Source organism: Micropterus salmoides, unplaced genomic scaffold, assembly GCF_014851395.1.
Source record: "Micropterus salmoides isolate LMB-PRFRI ecotype aquatic unplaced genomic scaffold, ASM1485139v1 Ms_hic_scaffold_8, whole genome shotgun sequence".
Lineage (NCBI taxonomy): Eukaryota > Metazoa > Chordata > Actinopteri > Centrarchiformes > Centrarchidae > Micropterus > Micropterus salmoides.
In genome coordinates, this window is record NW_024044570.1 from 8002883 (window position 1) to 8022065 (window position 19183).

Sequence of the window (19183 nt, forward strand, 5' to 3'; positions counted from 1 at the left end):
AGGACCTCCTGACTCCTGAATTTGATCTCACAAGTTTTGGTACTCCTCCATCTAGTGACACAGTAGTGACTTTTTAAGGTCATACTGCACTTTTGACCTATAGTCAGAGACATGTTGAGGAATTGACTATTTACAGCAAATGGCTATGCAGTTAGATGCGGCAGAGAAGGCTCTCTGCTCTTTGAGGGAGCCCTCAAAGAATCTGAGCAGCAGCGAGCATGCGATGAGATTGACATGAAGTTCGAACATTGTCCTGTTTGGTTCGTTAGATTCAGGTGTCTTTGAGACTGACAGATTTCCAAATGCATTCTGATGTATGACATTTAAGCAATTATCGTGGCTAATAATAGGATATTTATATGTTCTCTTGTCCACATCAGATACACCTGTATTTTAAGCCACGATGCTGTTGAAAGTTAAATTTCCTCATGTAGCCCTAAAAGTCGAGCTGTCCAAGTAATTATGGTAATGTGGATTTTTCTCTATTGTGTTCCAGCCTCACACATATTCACTGTAGTTTCCCATGATAGCTTATGAAATATGGAATGACTCTTTTGTTTGTTTACTTGTTGGCCTGTCAGCAGTGCCACATGCTGCTAATAAGCTGTGGGAGGTTACAGTGAAGGTCAAGGAGAGACGCTAGCTGTTGTTCCAGCGTCGGTGTGTGTAAGCAGTGCATTGTATTTAAGTTATAAATACAGTCTGGGTCAGACAATGTGTGTGTGTGGATACGTTTAGGCACGTAAGCATGTGTGTTCAGGTTTTTGTTTGTACTTTTGGGTGACAGTGTGTGTATATATAGAGGTGTGTGTGTGTGTGTGTGTGTGTGCATCTGAGCATATGTGTGTTTGGACATTTTATTTAAGGACGTGTGTACGTTTTTATTTCTGTGCATGATGTGAGCATGCCTGTTCAGCGTTTTGTGTGCTTGGCAAAGCAAATATGAATAATTGGTGTGATATTTTAGATGTGTGAGTTTGTGTATGGTTTTATTGTGTGTGTGTGTGTGTGTGTGTGTGTGTGTGTGTGTGTGTGTGTCTCACCATCTGCTTACATTCCTGTATAATAGAGGAATGTAGTGCAGACTTTGCCAGAGTATCATGCAAGATGGTAAAAGCTGACAAGCAGTAGGGAGAGGAGATGGAGGATGATGGAGCGTGTGCCTGTGAGAGTGTGTGTGTGTGTGTGTGTGTGTGTGTGTGTGTGTGTGTGTGTGTGGCCTGGCCGACTTACTGCAGGGCTCGTTGTGAGTGGGTGAACATCAGCCCCCCCCCCCCCCCCCCCCCGTTACTGTCCTCTGGGCTGATGGCCCTACTATGCCTTGCAGCGAGTCACACATACATACACATCCTTGCCCTCAGAACAAGAAAAAATCCCCCCAAAGACACACGCTTGCTCAAACACAGACACACATTTATACATTGCTACTCAGGTATTCTTTTGCATTCATGTTAAGCTGTAACATGAATGTACGCACACACATTTCTCAGATTTCTCATTACAGATGTAGTGGTTACTCCTGCACACTTCAGCCTCTGTCCTGAGGTCTGGAAGTCTTTTTACTGTTGCTCCTGCAGCTCCCACATGCCCTTCATTACCTCCAACCTCCCTCACTTCCACTCAGCGCTTCACATCCCTTCAGGACATCCATACAGCCAGATAGCACCGAGCTCCCTGCAAACCGCCAGTATAGCTGCTGCTGAACCATCCCACATTCTCTTTACCCGAAGACCCCAAAGCCACAACACACTTTGCTCCCTCTGTTGCTATCAGTGCCTGGAAATCCTGTTAAACCTCATGTCACTGCTGGCCATGTTCAGTGCTCTTCTTTGCTCATTTTTTTGGGGGGGAATTGAAACTTGAGATGCTCACTGACGCCAGTGGAAGCCCCTGGCTGGATGGTTGTCTAATCAAATGTGGCAAATTGGATCAGACCTCAAAAAATGAAGTGAAATACCCTCCCAAAAGGAACAGAAGAAGGATATGTAATCACATCTCTGAAATTATTTGCTGTAACATAAGAAGCCACTCTTTCATGATACCACAGAATCAGTTGATGCAAGTGAAAACAAGTGTAAAACAGCAAACATTCAATTTGTGCGTGAAATTATTGAGAAACCAAAAGGAATCACAGAATACCTCTCCATTTCTGGAAAAATGGTGATGGAGCAGTGGATAAGACACATGCCCTTGGTGTGAGAGACCTGGGTTCAATTTCCTACTGTGACATCCACCAATGTGTCCCTGAGCAAGACACTTAACCCCTAGTTGCTCCAGAGGCGTGCGACCTCTGACATATGTAGCAATTGTTAATCGCTTTGGATAAAAGCATCAGCTACATGAATAAATGTAATGTAAAAATGAACTTTCTGCTGAAAATAAAAGTTTTTGTTTTTGTGTCTCCTTCCTTGCCAAAGGTTATAGACCACAAATACAGCCAAGATCCAAAAAGAACCAGCAGAATCAGAAGCAATGAAATCTAAACCCAGTACACAGCCATCATTTTTTTTGGCTGTGTACTTTTTAAATGTATTTCAATTAACAGATTTTCCACAATTCAAATGTAAATTGACATAATAAATGGTTAATTTACATTTAAGTCTGACACTTGTTTTAAATAAAAGTGAGTTGATTAAAATTATTAAAGGAATCCTACAATTCAAGAATGCATGCTTAGGTATCAACAAAACACATTTTTTCATGTCCCTCATGGAAATATTCATTACATTACATTTCACGGATGTGTTTTCCAAAGTGACATACAATAAGAGGAGTCAAAGTCACAGCTATATAACTTAAAAATCCATTATTTCCTTCCTTTTATAGCTGGAATGTAAAATACCACATTCAGAATAATCTGTCAGGACTAGGGATGGGGATCGAGATCCGGTTCCAAAAGGACCCGGTTCCAAAATTTCTCAAAACCCGAAAATCAATAAGGTTCGAGCTTATCGATACTGATATCGAGACTTGCGGGTCCAATGATGTAACGTTAAGTCTTGAGCGTCAAAACTAATTTAATGTGAAACGCAATGGATAAGAAAATCATCAGGCTGCAGTCTCTGCCTGCTCTCTGTGGGCTCCTACACACACACCGCGGCAGCAGCAGAGCGAGAGGCTGCGCCGTCGCGCTGGAATACAGTGAGGGTTAAGTTAGCTCCAAACTACTGTAACGTTAGTTGATGACAGCTACGCTTGTTACTGTAAGAACGTGCAATAAAACCTTTGCAAGTAAAAAGACAATACTTTATCAATAAACCTGTCTGTAAGGTAACGTTAAACATGTAGAAATGGTTAATTAAATCATCTCTGTCCTCAGTATCTCATCCTGTATGTTTTATTACAACGCTAGCTTGGCATTAGCCAAATGTCAAAAACAAGCTAAATAGACAGCTGACTGTCTGGAGCATAGACTGGTCTGTTGTCTTAAAAACTCAGCTGCTGGCTGAGACAAACCAGCCGCTCCTCCTTCTACCTGGTAACCTTACCTGCAGCCAGGAGAGACGAGGAGGGACTGATGGTCTTTCTAAACGTCACTCACTACTTGTGATGTCAGATAAAGTTATTGAGTTACTTTGCTGTTGTCTAGAAACAACATTTAGCTGTATTTAAAATATTAAATTAAAAACAACCAGGCAGTTAATATGTACACTTGTATATATGTTTATTTATCGCAAGTGATATGTCATCTTAATATATAATGTTATGGCACATTGAATATTTTCCTCATACCGTGCAGGCCTACCTCATGCCAGTTAGGTCTGGTCTTACCAAATAACCATCACTAAATAATAGTAAAGTATCGATAGTGGTATCGCTAAAAAATCGGATTGTTAAGCAGTCTCAATAAGGGTATCGATATCAATAAAAATTATGATCCCCATCCCTAGACAGGACCAATTACAGCACCGAATATGTGCTAATAACACATTTCTGTAACATCTTGCATCAGTCAGTATGAAGGCTTTATGAAGGTTTCATAAAAACTATTGGAAATGGAGCTCAAGTGTCAGTATGCTGTCGTCTGTTGTTTGCCGGTCCTGTTTGTTTGTGTGCCATCATTAGTCATCGTTGCTCAGTTCAAAATGAGCTCTGAGCTCCCCTGCCCCCCACCCCACCCCCGCGCAGACAGCACCAGAGCAAGAGAAATCCTGTCTAGCCCAGTGCCGATGCAGAGTGATGTCATCCACATAAACACACACACATCCAGTCACACAAAGAAAATGTGCACTCACGAGGTGCCGTGGGACATCTACTCCTGCAAACACTCTCGTGTGTGTTTGCAGGTGTGTGTGTGTGTGTGTGTGTGTGTGTGTGTGTGAACATGTGCAGCCAAGCCATCATACATATAAACAGTAGTATGCCCCCCGATCTCACTCTTTCTCTTGCTCTCTCTCTCTCTCTCTCTCTCTCTCTCTGTCTTTTGGTCTCTCATTATTAAATAACATTTAATGAATCATTTATGAACATTTGGGAGTGACAGAGGCAAGAGGCGAACAGAACATGAAGCGCACCTGTGCATTTTGCCGGAGGCATGTTGTGTAACAGCAGCAAGTTGTGTTTCCTAGCTCTTATGGAATAACATTAGTTACAGCACTGTATTGAAGCACCACCACCCCCCCCCCCCCCCCCCCCCCCCCCACCCCTCTGTAGTGACACACAGCGTCTCCCCGTTTTGTCAGCTGGCGCCTTATCGTACATGGCATGCTGTCTGTAGAAAGAAACACTCAGGCTCTCCCATTTACACACTCCGCTGCATGCTGCTGCACACACACCATGCACATATTGACACACACCTGAGACACAGAGGAAGGTGACAGGTTATGGGAAGTAAATAAAGCTGGATAAATTGCTCTCCAGAGTGGCGAGTGGATGACATGGTCTGCACAAATGTAGCATTTACTTATTGTTTTGGATGAATGTTCCTGCATTAGGAAGGACAAGTATGTCAGCCAGAGAGGAGCTATGATTTCTGAATCCTTATACCAAGTATTTTGTAAACCCAGCAGAGCTGTGATCTACAAAATCCACTGCTTTTCAGAAAAACAACTATTCAAATTCAAATTGGCAACTATAAGCTTAGTGGATAACAAGAGAACATTTTGCATGCTTTAAATGGAATTACATATGAGAGTCCTAAATATGTGAAAAAAAGTTGCATAAAGTGGCTTATGCAGTGGCTGACCTTTTGTGGCTCCGGAGGAATCTGTGAAATCTGATAAACTGCCTCAAGTAATGTAACTTGAGTTATCGTTGGTTGGGGCTGAAGACGAAGTTCTAAAATGAGAATCTTGTTTTTTGGGGGTATGGAGTTAGAGAGAAGTGAGCTTACCAGACCCCTGTATCTTGCTGTTCATATCAGCTGCAGGCTAGCGGCTCTAGGCTATATTAGCCACTATTAGCATAACACACCCAAATCTCCAACTGAAGTAGCAGTGGCTGGCAGTTGAGTTGCATTGTGGGTAATGTAATGGTGCTTTGACACCTAACCTGTTAAAACAAACCCTGGTGCGTTTTCTCAGTTAGTACGGTTTGTTTGGGCTGATGTGAAAGCTGTAAAGCGGGCTCTGGTGCAATTTGCTTGTGATGTGAAAGTAAATGAACCAACCACATGATTTTAGCGTTTAGTGAGTTCTAGCATTATTTTAAAAGGTGGACTACTAATAAATCCATCCATCCATCATGAAATGGAATTGTATAAGCCATATATTTATGCAAATCCCACAGTAAAAAGCCCCAAATCATTACTGTACAAGACTCCTCTTTGTCCTGTTTCTCATCATTATTAATAACAGCCGGTCGATTTGCAGTCTAATAATACTAATGCTTATACTCAATTATTTATTTGTGAGCTCTTTGTGACATCAAAGAACATAAATATACACATCAGATGCACTAAAGAGCTGCATAAACTGACCAGAATTTGATTTCCCATGTGGGATGATGTGTTGATGATGCAGGACGACAATCACCAAAACTATTCAGTCAATCAGTGTGTATAACTTCATGTTTATTTTCTCTCGGTTTGTTTGTGGAAAGTCAGTGTGAACAGGAACCCCAGAACATAAATGCAAGTAGTGTAATGTCATTTTGGGCCTTGGTCTGGACTGAATGAACCGAATTCCAGGTGTAAAAGCACCCTAAATGCCAGGTTTGACAAGGAAGAAGAATGCCTGAAACAAAAAAGATGATATTTCTGGTTGTGCTTCATTGATTTTGATCTTTTTTTCTTAACTGTCCTTGTGAGTTAGACAATGTAAGTTGAGTGCAATGGAGTTAATATAAATAATTCCTCCCATGTTTTGTCAAAATTGAATGACTCTCTTACACTGCTTGCCACAGATGGATGGATGAGTAAATAATGTAGTGACTGTCTTTCGCTGCTTTCAGTTTTGGCGAGGTAGTGTTTGACACGAAGCGCACCACTTAATCCTACAAAGCAGCAAACTAAGATGCTATGTCCTGCATTGCATTGTAAACAATCAGAATATATATTTTCTGACTACCTAGTGCTCACGTGCGTAAGATTTTTGTATCCAAGAGCATAGAATTGCATAACTGAGAATTCAGAGATGCGCAAAATTTACTCTTCCATTATTCTCTACAGTAAAATTTTCACTGTTATAATTTCCGCCTGAATCCCATTGGACTCACATTGTAGAGGTCATTATATTTGGCGTTTCGCCATGACTGGCTCTTGCTGTTGGAAATAATGGCCTTGTTCTGCTCAATTTCAAACTTGAGAAGTTGCAATGAAAGCTCTTTTGCTATGTTGACTCCTACAAGGACTTTGACTCCCCTTGTCAGCAGCTCTCAAAGTACTCTGTACAATGTACACAATGCTGAGAACAAATGTACAGTAAGTTCTCAACAAAGACAACATAGCTAAACAAAGGTAAGCAGGTATTATGTATAGATGAGTAGATATAAAAATAGATAAACAACAACTAGACAGCAAACACACAATATCTTTATACAGGTGCGATATGCAGCTGAAATAGGTGTTTCCCAGTTTGAGGGCAGCAAACTCCCAAAGCTAATTGATTTGTAGTGTTTATATGTGCAAACATGCTAACGGTTTGACACGACGGTGTCTTCATCAGAGCCAAAATGGACATTTTGAGCTGCAAATCAAGCAGTGTGCTCCAGGCCCTTTTCTTTTTTCTTTTTTTTAATACCTTGGATGTAAACCACCCAATACTGCCATTGTGAATTAAATGTCAACTCAAAAACAACTGCTACTAAAACATAACTACTTCAAATTGTAAAATGGAATACTTGACAAGTTAAGCGTTAAGATTTTTGCCAGACAGTCATTAACGATTCTGAGGACACTAATATTGTTGTACCCTCATGCATGAAATCGGATCAGTAAAGCTTTTGGTGCCGTAATCACAAGCCTACTTTAAACCTGAACAGTGTCTTTGCAGTGATTAGCAGAGAAGTGCCTTGCATTAATAGTAGGTGATGAGAGAGAGTAAATTTTGAAATGGACTACTAATTTGTTTTCTGGTAGCCTTTCAGTCACAGACCCACTGCTCAAACCTTTCAGCCTATCACGACCCCCGCTCTGATGTGTCATCTCTTCTCTTCTCTGCAGGTATGATTTAGACTGCAAGAGTGACAACCTCTCTAAACACGTGAGTGTCTCCTTCACCTCAGATGTTCAACAATCAATGATGCATTCATGGAGATATTATACAGCCAAATGTTTACCATTCCAGTACAATAGCATCTTGATTTGAATTGGAATGAGCGGCACTACAGGAACAAAGCAATTGTGTTGGCATTTACACTCTCCTAAAGAGGAGACTAAGGATTTTTGTGGCCCATGTAAAAGACATTCATTGAGATTTTACACCACATTTTCTGTCTCTAAGAAATGTTTCTGACTGGCTTCCTTTTTGACTATTTTTCCTTGTGCTTGCCTTTATTTTATTTTTTATCTTTGTGAGATCTGAAGGAAATCTCTGTGATCAGTTTCTTCAAATAGACATTTAATCATCTGTATAGATAAATGTCTGATTTAACAAGTTTTAATTTATAATGAAAAAAAAAAACAGAGAAAAGAAGTAAATACTCACAATCAAAAGCCAACCATGTCTCCCAGAAATTAAATATATTTTCTACTAATTTGTTTTGTCAGTTACGTTTTAGTGGGTAGCGTTATTTCTGCCTGAATCACGTTCACTGACAAATAAGTAAGTAAGTAAGTAAGTAAAATTTATTTATACAGTACTTTTCACAGATAAAATCACAAGGTGCTTCACAATAAAACAACAAAATACAGTTCTAGCTAAACACCAGAAACACATTGACATATGACAGACAACTTTAAAACCAAGCTTAATGTTTAGCAAACGCCTGTTTTTAGCTGCTTTTTAAAAGAAACAACACAGTTTAAGGCGCATAACGAACTGGGGAGTGCATTCCACAAAATGGGACAACAGTTTTTTTCCAGTGACAGAGGTGCAATGTTTTTTAAACAGGGAGGTGGTCAGGGTGGATGGTGGACTTACAAAGTGCAGGACTTTGACACCTTAAGTCCCAAGTGTGGTTTGGTTTAGGCAATAAATGCACATTGGTTAAGGTTTGGAAATGTTATGCAAGTAAACTTGTTTTATCTCGAGCTTTGCGTCACTTTTTTTTTCAATATTTAACTAAGACCACCATCTTTCCCAAACATGAACAAATTGCTCTGAAAAAAACATGAATTATATATTTTTTCATCATTATGTTGATAAAAACCATCCAATTTTTGCTTTATGTTTCCTAAAAAGCCTATTTGCTTTTGCAAATTAATACTATATAAATGTAATTTCTAGGAGACAACTTGGTTTGCTGGTTTGCAGATGTTTGGAACGTTTTCCTAATAAATTACTTTAATGATACAGTTTTTTCTGTTGGCTTGTATAGAGGATTACAAATACACATCTTGCGCTGTGTTGAAAATTATATATTCCATGAAAATAAATTTGACAGGCTTTGTCTAAGTCTAAAATATTACTGTCAGCTTACAGCATTATTAAAAAGATGAGATTATATCAGCTTTGGCATTCCTTATCAGACGTCTGTTTGGTTTTGCTTGTGCTACTTTCAGCAGAACCAAACAGACGAGTGCCGTTTTGCAAACATCCTCCATACCCTCTTGCCACTGCTAATGATGGATTGCAGCTTAAAGTTTCTCCCAAACACAATTCAGCCTGCCTTTCTTGGTCAAGCTCTACCTCCATCTTGTTAAAACCTGTAACTTCAGATTTAGCTGCCCTACAGCCTCATCCTTCACTTTAAGCTCAAACAGAAGCTCCAGCAGCACCCTGCTCCAGTTCTGTCTATAACCAAGGCTCCATCTCCACCCCCAGCCCCCTTCCTATTACCCAGCCTCATATTCATTGCCAACTGCAGGCGGAGTTCGTTTTCCCCAACCCCAGCGTGCCCCCGGGCTTCTACTGAGAGCGCTGAGCAATGTGAGTGTAGCGACTCACTCTCAGCATGAAGGCTGAGGACGCTTGGATGCATCCTGTCGTCGCTGTGGATGTGTGGGATTGGAGATCTGGCACGCAGTGATGGCTCCATTGTCTAAGCAAAGCCCATCCCCAGTCACGTGGCTTAAAGTAACAGAAAAAGTGTGTGTGTGTGGGGGGGGGCGCAAGTACAGTATCTCTCTTGGCAGCTTCAGTGCCGGGGTTTGAGGAAGCCTCCTTCCTTCTGTCACAGCTGATGTTTTTCCTGTGCCATATGGTTTGCATACCTTGTGCAGAGCAGATATGGCTGCAGGGGAAGATGTGCATACAGTTAAGTCTAATTAAGGGGTGTCCTCTTTCTGGATGTTGCTTTTTCATTCTGACAGATGCTTGTCACAGCCCTGTGCACAATTCTTTATTTTGCCTCTGTTGTGCACCAATATCCATTTTAAAAACAGTAATCTCATTTCAAAGCCTTATTCAGTATTTTAAACTCGATGATTAGCAAGTGAATCCAAGCAGGGAAATAGCTTCTTTGTTTGCAGGCAGTAATTAAGTTAACTGGCTGTGTGTTCCCCGACGACTATTTGAAAGCAGTCAGGATTTTACTGCAAACATTTATTCCCCTTATTAAATATATATTGCTGGAAACACTTTTTTTGTGACATTTCCATCTTTATTAGACTGATCAAAGTTGTGGGCCAGAATTGCCCGACTGCACCAGTGGACAGTGAATCCCAACTGGGTTCAGGACCCCTCCAAGGGATCTGAAGATAAATCTGTGAAGTGTTGTGAGATGATGCTCTACAAATGTAATTATTTTAGGCTTTTCTCTAATCTTTTTCTTTTTTTTGTTGTGAAATGCTGAGTAGTTTTAGTTCCCTATTTAAATGAAACAAAGAAGTTTAGAGGACTAAAAACACCCTTAGGTGGAACTATTCGCAACACAGACATATACTTTATGCATCCTGTAATGAGAGGTAGTAGCTTTATTTGCTTTAACTGCTTTATTTTATGAGGTTAAAAGCCAAAGGTAGTTTTGGTATTGGTCAACATACACATTGGTCCTGTTTGGGAAATGCAGGACAACGTTTGACAGCTACAGTGATTTCCAAAGGACTACTTTCTCTCTTAATTTTTGGTCAGACTCAAAGTGAAGTGGTTATTTCTGTTTGATTTCAGTTTTTTTTTACAGAATAATAAATTCCACGTGTGGAAATTTTCTGTAGATTTTAATACTTTTAGGGTTTTATATTTATTATATAATATTATAGTCTTACTCTTTTTATTATTCACAAATTGTCATTGTAACCAACAGTCATAATTGACAAAAATATAAGAATCAGACTCATGTTAGCAAATAGTGGAACTTCCCTTTTTACTTCAGTAAGGAAAGTAGGACTTGAGCTGTGATATTTATTTGGAGATACCCTCCAAACCTTTTTTTTCCTGCCACCACTGAGCCTGTTAATCTGCAGCACCTTGGCCTCTAGCCTTAGATTTCTGAGGCATAACAAGCACTGAGCTGGGTCTGCTAGCTAGCGGCAAACTTCTTATGGAAAGGCCAGAGCTTTTTTGTCATCTCTTTTTGTTTCAAGACCTCGGCTGGGGGAGAAATTAGCTTTGCAACGGCAAAGATCTTTGGAGCAGCTTTATGCCCGCCAGACTCAACACGGCTCATCTGTCAAGCACTTTTACGCACATACTGTACATGTACATGCACACTTAGTTACGCACACATGCATACACAATCTGGTAGGGAAGGCCTCAGCATCAGTGCGTGAACAATTATTCCTTGCCTGTTGTAAACAGAATATTTTTTTCCCGCCTCTCTCTCCTCTCTACTTTGCTCTTCTTGCTAGCCAAAGGCTCCTCCTCCCCAAAATGAATCCTCTCTTATGGTCACCCTACAGTGATCAACAAGGACACAGGATACATGGAAAAGAGAAAGGCCATTCAGTGCCAGTGCCTTGATTGACTCAAAAATTGTGATGAAAAGCAGGCTACAACGAACGTTTATTTTCAATACATGTTAAACTGCTGATTAAATTCTCTATCGATAAATCACTTTGTTTATAAGATGTAAGAAAAATGTGAAAAATACCCATTATAGTTTCTCAGAGCCCAAGATGACTGACGAAAATCCCAAGAATATTTGGTTGACATTTTATTCAGTTGTTTTTCATATACGACAAAGAAAATAATCAAATCATCACATTTGACAACCTGGAAACAGAGAATGCATGTATTTTTGCTTCGGTTGCTTATTGATTAGTGGATAGAAGAAACATTTCAAAATGAGCTCAGTTAAAAAACATTGTCAGGTTATTTTACAATTTCTCCACCTAGGGAAACTTACTTTATACTGTTTTTGCTATAGCAGAGTGAAGCATGGTGCGTTTGGAAAACTTTTGGAACTTTATATGCCAAATACAAAAATATCCAGAACATCTTGATGAATGTTTCTCTCTGCAACTTATAGCCCTGCTCTTCAAACTCTTTTTTTTATTTCTGTTTCATGGGTTTACTTGTATATTTTTCACACAGGACTTCCTTGGCCAGGCGTTCTGTACGCTAGGTGAGATAGTCGGCTCCCTGGGAAGCCGCTTGGAAAAACCTTTGATGTAAGTAGCACACGTTACCATGCACACACATGCACCAACAAACCTGCTCACTGCTCTTCTAATTGAAAGTAAAGAGGCAAAAGGCTTGTATTGAATTACTCCAATCAGAGAGCCACCACCGGTGGCACAAAAAGCTGTTTGGACTTGCGTTTTGATTTTAGATTCTGTTCTGTTTAATGGCATGAATTGAAAATCAGCACATTATTTTAAGTTCACTTGCCACTGTTTGTCTTTGAAGTGAAGCGAAGCAGGGGATGAAAATGAGCCAAGATGTTGATGAAAGCGTACACTGTCTCCGTCAGCCAAATGAGATGAATAGTTAAACAGCAGCATAACTAATGACAGACTGTAAACATGTTGCGATGGTAAACAGCGTGTAGTGAAAACGGACAGTTCACCCAAAGGGAAGATGTCAGTGGTGAGCTCCCAGCTCATTTTCTGAAGAAGCCTAAACTGAACTGAAGCCTCAACTGAAGCCTTAAGAAATAATCAGGGACATTTTCATATTAATAAATGTCTTTCTAATTTTTGCTCTCCAATTAGTATAAAAAATAGCGATTAAACATATAACAAGTTCAAAAAAGATGTTTTTCAGTCACTCTCTATGTAATATTGCCAAAAAATTCCACAATCTTCTAAAAACAGCAGTTTGTTTGGCATGAACAGAGGGAGAACTGAATGGTTAGCATGATTGCCTACGTAGCTGAAGCAACAGTAAAGCTAGAATACTTGAATAGTTAATAGTTAATTTTGTACTGTATTGTGTTTATGCAAAGTTCCTATACAGATTATACAGTTGTTTTAAGAGTATATTGAACAGGAAGGATTTTTATAGAAAAATATGTTTATAAACCAGGTACAGGTACTGAAACTCAATTAAGAAAACATGTTAGTGGATTAACATACCATTACATATATACTCTCAGATCTCAAGTATGTATATTTATTCTATGTAAGTATCTATTACATGTAACTATCATGTAAAAAGTAAACAAATTCTATACAATCAGTCAAATATAATTGTCAAGTTATCTCATCAGATATGTGCAGTTTCCCCTCTTGAAAGAAATTGATGAACCTACTCAAATGTTTTTTCCTTTCCCCCCTTTTTTATTTTGGCAGATTCAGCAGTTAATTTTGTCTTGAGTTCCACTAGTGCAATTCATCATCATTTATTTGCTAATCACCATTAGCCTTAAGCAATTAGGTGAAAATATATACTTTTTTCACCCATAAGTGCATAAGCAACATTAGGACATACACATCTATACATTTAAATCCATTATGCCTCAGCATATATATAATTTACTGCACAACATATCGCATAATCTTATTTATACAGTAACATTATAGTGTGCAATCTTTTTAACAGGCCCTGTTCCTCTCAAGCCCATAAAATGCAGCAAGTAAAAGCCTATACAAAACTATTTTTAATTTTGTCTTTAATTATTGCCCCATGCTAGTTAACCCGAATAAAATGAATTATAATTAACATTCACCACTTCTTTTGTTTTTATCACCACACCCAGGCTCCTCCTTGAATAATCAGATTCACATATACAGAACCAACTAACATTAAATACTAAAGTGATAACCCAACCACACAGTTCATCAAATTACTGTGAAGGTAAGCATCTTACTGGCTGTCTCTTCAGACTTTGTAGACATATCCAACCTGCACAGTCTTACCACAGATCATGCCACTGTCATAGCGTTTCTAACAGTATCTCCTTCTCCTGTGTTTTTTCCTGCTCCTTTAACATTTTGTAAAGAATACAACCTTATTTAAGGAAAAGTATTCTCAGCAAACTCATTCGACACCAGTGAAAGATATTGTTGGCCCCCTCACAACAAATATACAAACTGAGGGGAGACATTTTTTTGCTTTAAACCATCAGTGGCTCGACCTCGACCAGGTTCATAAAATGTACAGTTCTTTGTTACACTACACTTATAAACTGAGTTGGAGTTATCTTATGTTATCTCAGCTGCACTGTAACTGTCCTCCAACACACACAGCAGACGTGCAGCATCTTCTTGAGCTTACTGAAAAGAACAATTTGCTTTTGTCTTCCTCCTGAGGCAACGAGCCATCAGTAGTCTGACCCTCACCTCACTCTCACAATATGTGTGTGAGATTGTGTGTGTGTGTGTGTGAGAGAGAGAGAGAGAGAGAGAGAGAGAGAGAGAGACTGTACTGGCGCCTAGTCCCATGACTGTCTGTATGTCTCTGTCTGATACTGTGTGTAAAAGTGTGTGTGTGAGAGAGAGAAGTGATTGTGCTGGCGCCTACACCCATGTCTGTCTTTGTCAGTGTGTGTGTTTGTGTATCGTTGTGTGAATGTGTGTGTGAGAATCAATGAGCGGTTGCAGCTGAATGGGCCTGCTGAATAATGACACGCAAGATATTTATGATGTAAGAATGGGTTGCTGTCGCCGAGTTATGTAATAACCTCTGCCTGCAGTCATTTACTCAGTTCTGGTGTGTGTGTGTGTCCATGCATACTGTACCATTTTTTTTTTTTAGCTACGTGAGGATATTTTTAGATATTCTTTATTATTCTGTAATACAGGTTTGTGTTTGTAAGTTTGTACGAATGCATGTGTGTGTGTGTGTGTGTTTGTGTGTGTCTGTGTTTCAGTACTCGCTCTGCTGCCTCCAAGTGAAACACAAACAAGTCAAAGGGATCACACCTCTACTCAGTCAAGGGGAAGCGGATCACAAAAATAAAAGAGCAACAAAGACAACTGAGATGACAATAAGCTCCAAACACATAAAACATTTTCACTGTATGTCACATTCTGTATATGATATAAATGAACTCCATCATTATCTTTGTTATGTTGCTGCTTTTGGGTTAAATCATTTTCAACAGTAACCAAAGTATTGAAGTACCCAGTTAGCTATTGGCGGATTCGTATCCAAGTGCCCTTTTAGGACTTTTTCAATGGCTTTTTTAACATTGTGAGATAGGGCAGTTTTGCTATTTTCTCGCATTCTCTATTGCACTTATTTTAATGAAAATCATGCATGAGTTATCCATTATAACACTATTGACAGACTGAACGATAAGATTGAACGAGTCTATGTCAGATTCACCCATTCACATACAGTCATATACTGATGGCAGATGCTAAGGTGCCAACTGCTCATCAGAAACAGAAACTACACATTTACACAGTTTGGGCTTCAGTATCTTGCCCTAGGAAACTTCTACAGGGCAACATTTTCTTATATTTCTGCAATATTTCCACATCATTTTAAGGTATTGTTCAGTTCAGGGAAATATTGTCAGTATGGTTAAAAGAAGAAAAAATAACCCACCTAAATTGCAGGTCAGTGACAGGACGTGTCCCCTGCATTTAAGGTGGAATGAGCTCCACCTCCCTACTCCGTACATTGGCTCTAATTGTAGATATTTTTAAACCATGTTTTATGGGCATTTTATACCCCTATTAGAAAGAGTACAATAGAGATGTGACAGGAAATGAGGGAAGAAAGAGGGTGAATGACGTGCATCAAAGGTTTTGGGACAGAATCAAACCGGGGAGGTTTTGATCCGCCATTAGACCCCATATAAGTCTCTATTTGATGTAAATCAAGATTGTCATGTACAAACAAGACACTAGGCTGTCTATAGAGTAACACTCAATGCATTATTTGTGTTCATCGATTGATGCCTGTAGCGCTCACCAGACACATCCTACAGACAGAGAAAGTCATCAAGTACAGTAGCCAGGGATGTGCTGTCGATCCAAGCTGGGAAATAGGACAGTGGCGGATCCTGGCATGTCTACCCCACTGACAGTAAAAACTATGGATAGCAATAAAATACATATGTTAACATATGAAACTTTACATAGTACATATTACACTCAATAACAAACATAAACAAAGAAAACCAGACAATAAACAAAAATTCATGTAAAGAGATTAAAAAGTCTGTCTTGCAAATACAAATCCAGATGCAGATTTGTTATAAAAATGTTATTAAATACAATTTTGAGTATGGTGCAGGCTTGGAGGAGGTCTTTTTATTATTCTACTACACATATATAAGATAATTGATTAGCAGCTCAAAAGAGTATCTCAGCCTAAATACCCATTTCAGTGGAAAACATGCACTGATGCTTTCAGCCTCACTCTCCCTTCACCCAACAGCCTCCCATTCACTCCTCCATCTTTCTAGTGACTCTGTTCTTCCTCTCTTTGCCTCTATCCATCGCTTTCTTGTTCACTCTTTCTCTGCCATTTTCCCATCTGCCCCCTTACTGAGCAATTTCTCTGCTCGTACAGTAAATTAATTCCACTGAATGGTTCCCTGTGCATCAAAGGACGGCGGTGCGTCTCAGGTGATGGGGGTATCAAAGCCTTGCTTTAATTTGCCATCAGTTTCTCCACATGTGTTATTGTACACCGTGCCATTACTGGACAGTACTTAGCCAAATTAGATTATCTCTCCTCTTCCTCGTTCTGAATCAGGCCTGCGGTCTGTGGCATTCATTTGGTCTATTTTTAGTGGTCAGTCTCCCTTGGCTTTATTGGCTGGATGTTACGCTTCGCCAGCTCAGGATGTAAACAAACATTGCAGCTGAAATGTCACTGAATGTGGTTTTTGATGTTCTTTTTTAGAGGGATTTAATTCAGCATTAATTAATATTTATTTAGGTAATTAAGGCAATGGATGTTAGAGAGACTGAGAAGAAGAGAAATTTAATTCCAGGTCTGCAGGGGTCTCACTTGATATAATTTTACATTGTATATTGCTTCTGTTTGAGCATTTGAGCAACTAATATTTTAACCACAATACTATTGTTTGGTGAATAAATACTAAATGAGGAAAGAAAGACAAAACACGTGTCCTTTATCACTATAGATTAGAAGATATTAGACTCCGTATCAGTTCAACAATTTGCACTTTATCATCTAACCAGAAAGCTCAAGTAGTCGTAATGTGCTTATAGATATACTGTATACAGTTGAATGAATGATGACTTCTGCAGAATAAACAACTAACCATTATGAAGTATGTACAGTAGAATTAATGTAAGCTAGTAAAATAAGCTAGTATGCACTGTGTACAATCAGATCAAGGGACAGTTTGCTGATACACAGTAGTTCATGCAAACAGGGCCATAGTGTGAATTGTTGTAGGAAAAGCAAAGTATGTTGTTTTTAGAAGGAAATAAAAATAAGATGAAAGAAACAAGATAATTAACTTGTGCACACAAGGAGGAAATCTCCATTTTGGACTTTAGGGGCTCTGTAACATTACTCTCTTATACCACTCAGACACATTTTCCGTGTAACTCTTTGGTATCAAATCATTGTCCTATTGTACCTCTCACAAGCCCATTGCTTGAGGCTCATGGCTGCTTCAGTCTAATGGGAATATTTTGGGGTTTTTTTTCTAGTGGGATCCCAGGGAAGAAATGTGGCACCATCATAGTGCGAGCAGAAGAACTGAGCAACTGCAGGGTAAGAGTCTGTTTGGTTATGTTCTGTGTATTTTAGCACTGATACTGTTTTGCTTAAAGGATGCACCAAAGACATTTTTTCTTAGACACTGGCGTTGCCATAACACCAGAAATTTGTCTTCAATTATAGAACCAAGTGTATTATCTAAAAGCATATTTTCTAAAAACGCTACTCTACTGCTGCAAGCAGCATCAGGCACCATCACAGAATAGATACTGTGTTTTATCTTACCATGTTATGTCAAAAAATTGCAGTAACTTTTGCACAGTTTGGTTTTTCTTTCTGTTGGCTCTGTAGGCAAAAAAAGAAACCCAAAACACTTTTGTCCATAGTGCTAGTTTTCAACGAGTTGAAGATACACACAGCAGACATTTTGACACTGTTGTCGTCATTTGAATTTTGTGATGAGCCAGACTGTGATACACTTACAAACACTTTCAAATTAAGCCTGTTAATCTTGATTTAATCTTCCAGTCTCTGTTTTGGGGCAGGTGAAGATCAAGTTTTAATGTTTACTTCAAGAACTCAGTGGGTGAAAATATCAATAGCTACTCAAATGCAACGTGTTCTATCTTTGTCATTAACAGTGATGATTTATTGAAATTGTGCCAGTCCTACGAGATAATACAGAAATCAAATAGAGCAAATTAACTTCTAAAATGTATCTGTCAGAAACAGAATGTATCTACATGTAGGTGTAAACTGACATTTGTATTTGCACTGACATGGCACAGAGAAGTGGTGTATCACGCTTCATCATGCCTTTGACGTAATATTACTTGTTGACAGCGGTTAGTCAAGTTGTGTGTCATTTGTAAGGCCTGCGGCTGTGTGACATCAATATTTTGGTCACTTCCCTCCTTGCCAGGAGTTGGTGATGCTGCAGTTTTGTGGTAACAAGCTGGATAAGAAGGACTTCTTTGGAAAATCTGATCCTTTCCTCGTCTTTTACCGCAGCAATGAAGACGGATCGTAAGTTGTGATATCAGTTTGCTGAATTAACAAAAGCAGCTATCTCAGTTTACACACAAAGACACATACACACAGCATGTAAATATGCCTGTAATGTACTTAGACTCTAAATGTGATTTTTTCATGCTCTAAAAACCTCCCATACAGAAGATATAAGGTCTGAACCTCCTATGCGATGTTACATAACTCGTGGTGTTGTATATGTGACTAATGCCGTCCAGCAGTTACCAGGAGAAACCAGGAGAAGAAGAGATGAGCAGAGAGAATAGGACAGAATTGATGAGAGGAAAATAAAGGGACAAAGCGATAAATAAGATAGAGTTAAGTGAAAACTGTGTGTGGAGGTCGAGGTTTCTTTGCCCCGCAGATGCTTTTAAGTTGATATCAGTGTCTTAGTGAAGACACACATTCTCTTTTTGTTCAGCTGGGTATTTACTGATGCAGCCTAAATGTTCAGCCGCAGGCTATAAAAGCAGCACGCTGTGACTACAAAGAGCCACACTAGGTGCTGCGTAGAGAAGAACAGGAAGCTGTTATATCATCTAAAGATCATGCTTTATGAAATACTTTTAAGATTACACCCCCTTAATAACAACAACAACAACAACAACAACAACAACAACAACAACAACAACAACAACAGA

At 39.2% G+C, this 19183-nt stretch overlaps 1 protein-coding gene across 1 annotated transcript in view; it reads left to right on the forward strand.

Moving 5' to 3' along the window:
- LOC119893721 (copine-8-like) overlaps positions 1 to 19183 on the forward strand; it is a 60752-nt gene that overhangs the window by 20912 nt on the left and 20657 nt on the right. The window contains exons 5-8 of the mRNA XM_038706051.1: positions 7601 to 7640; positions 12012 to 12088; positions 17504 to 17567; positions 18436 to 18539. Of these exons, the coding sequence (XP_038561979.1) occupies positions 7601 to 7640; positions 12012 to 12088; positions 17504 to 17567; positions 18436 to 18539 (285 nt within the window). The remainder of the gene's footprint in view (positions 1 to 7600; positions 7641 to 12011; positions 12089 to 17503; positions 17568 to 18435; positions 18540 to 19183) is intronic.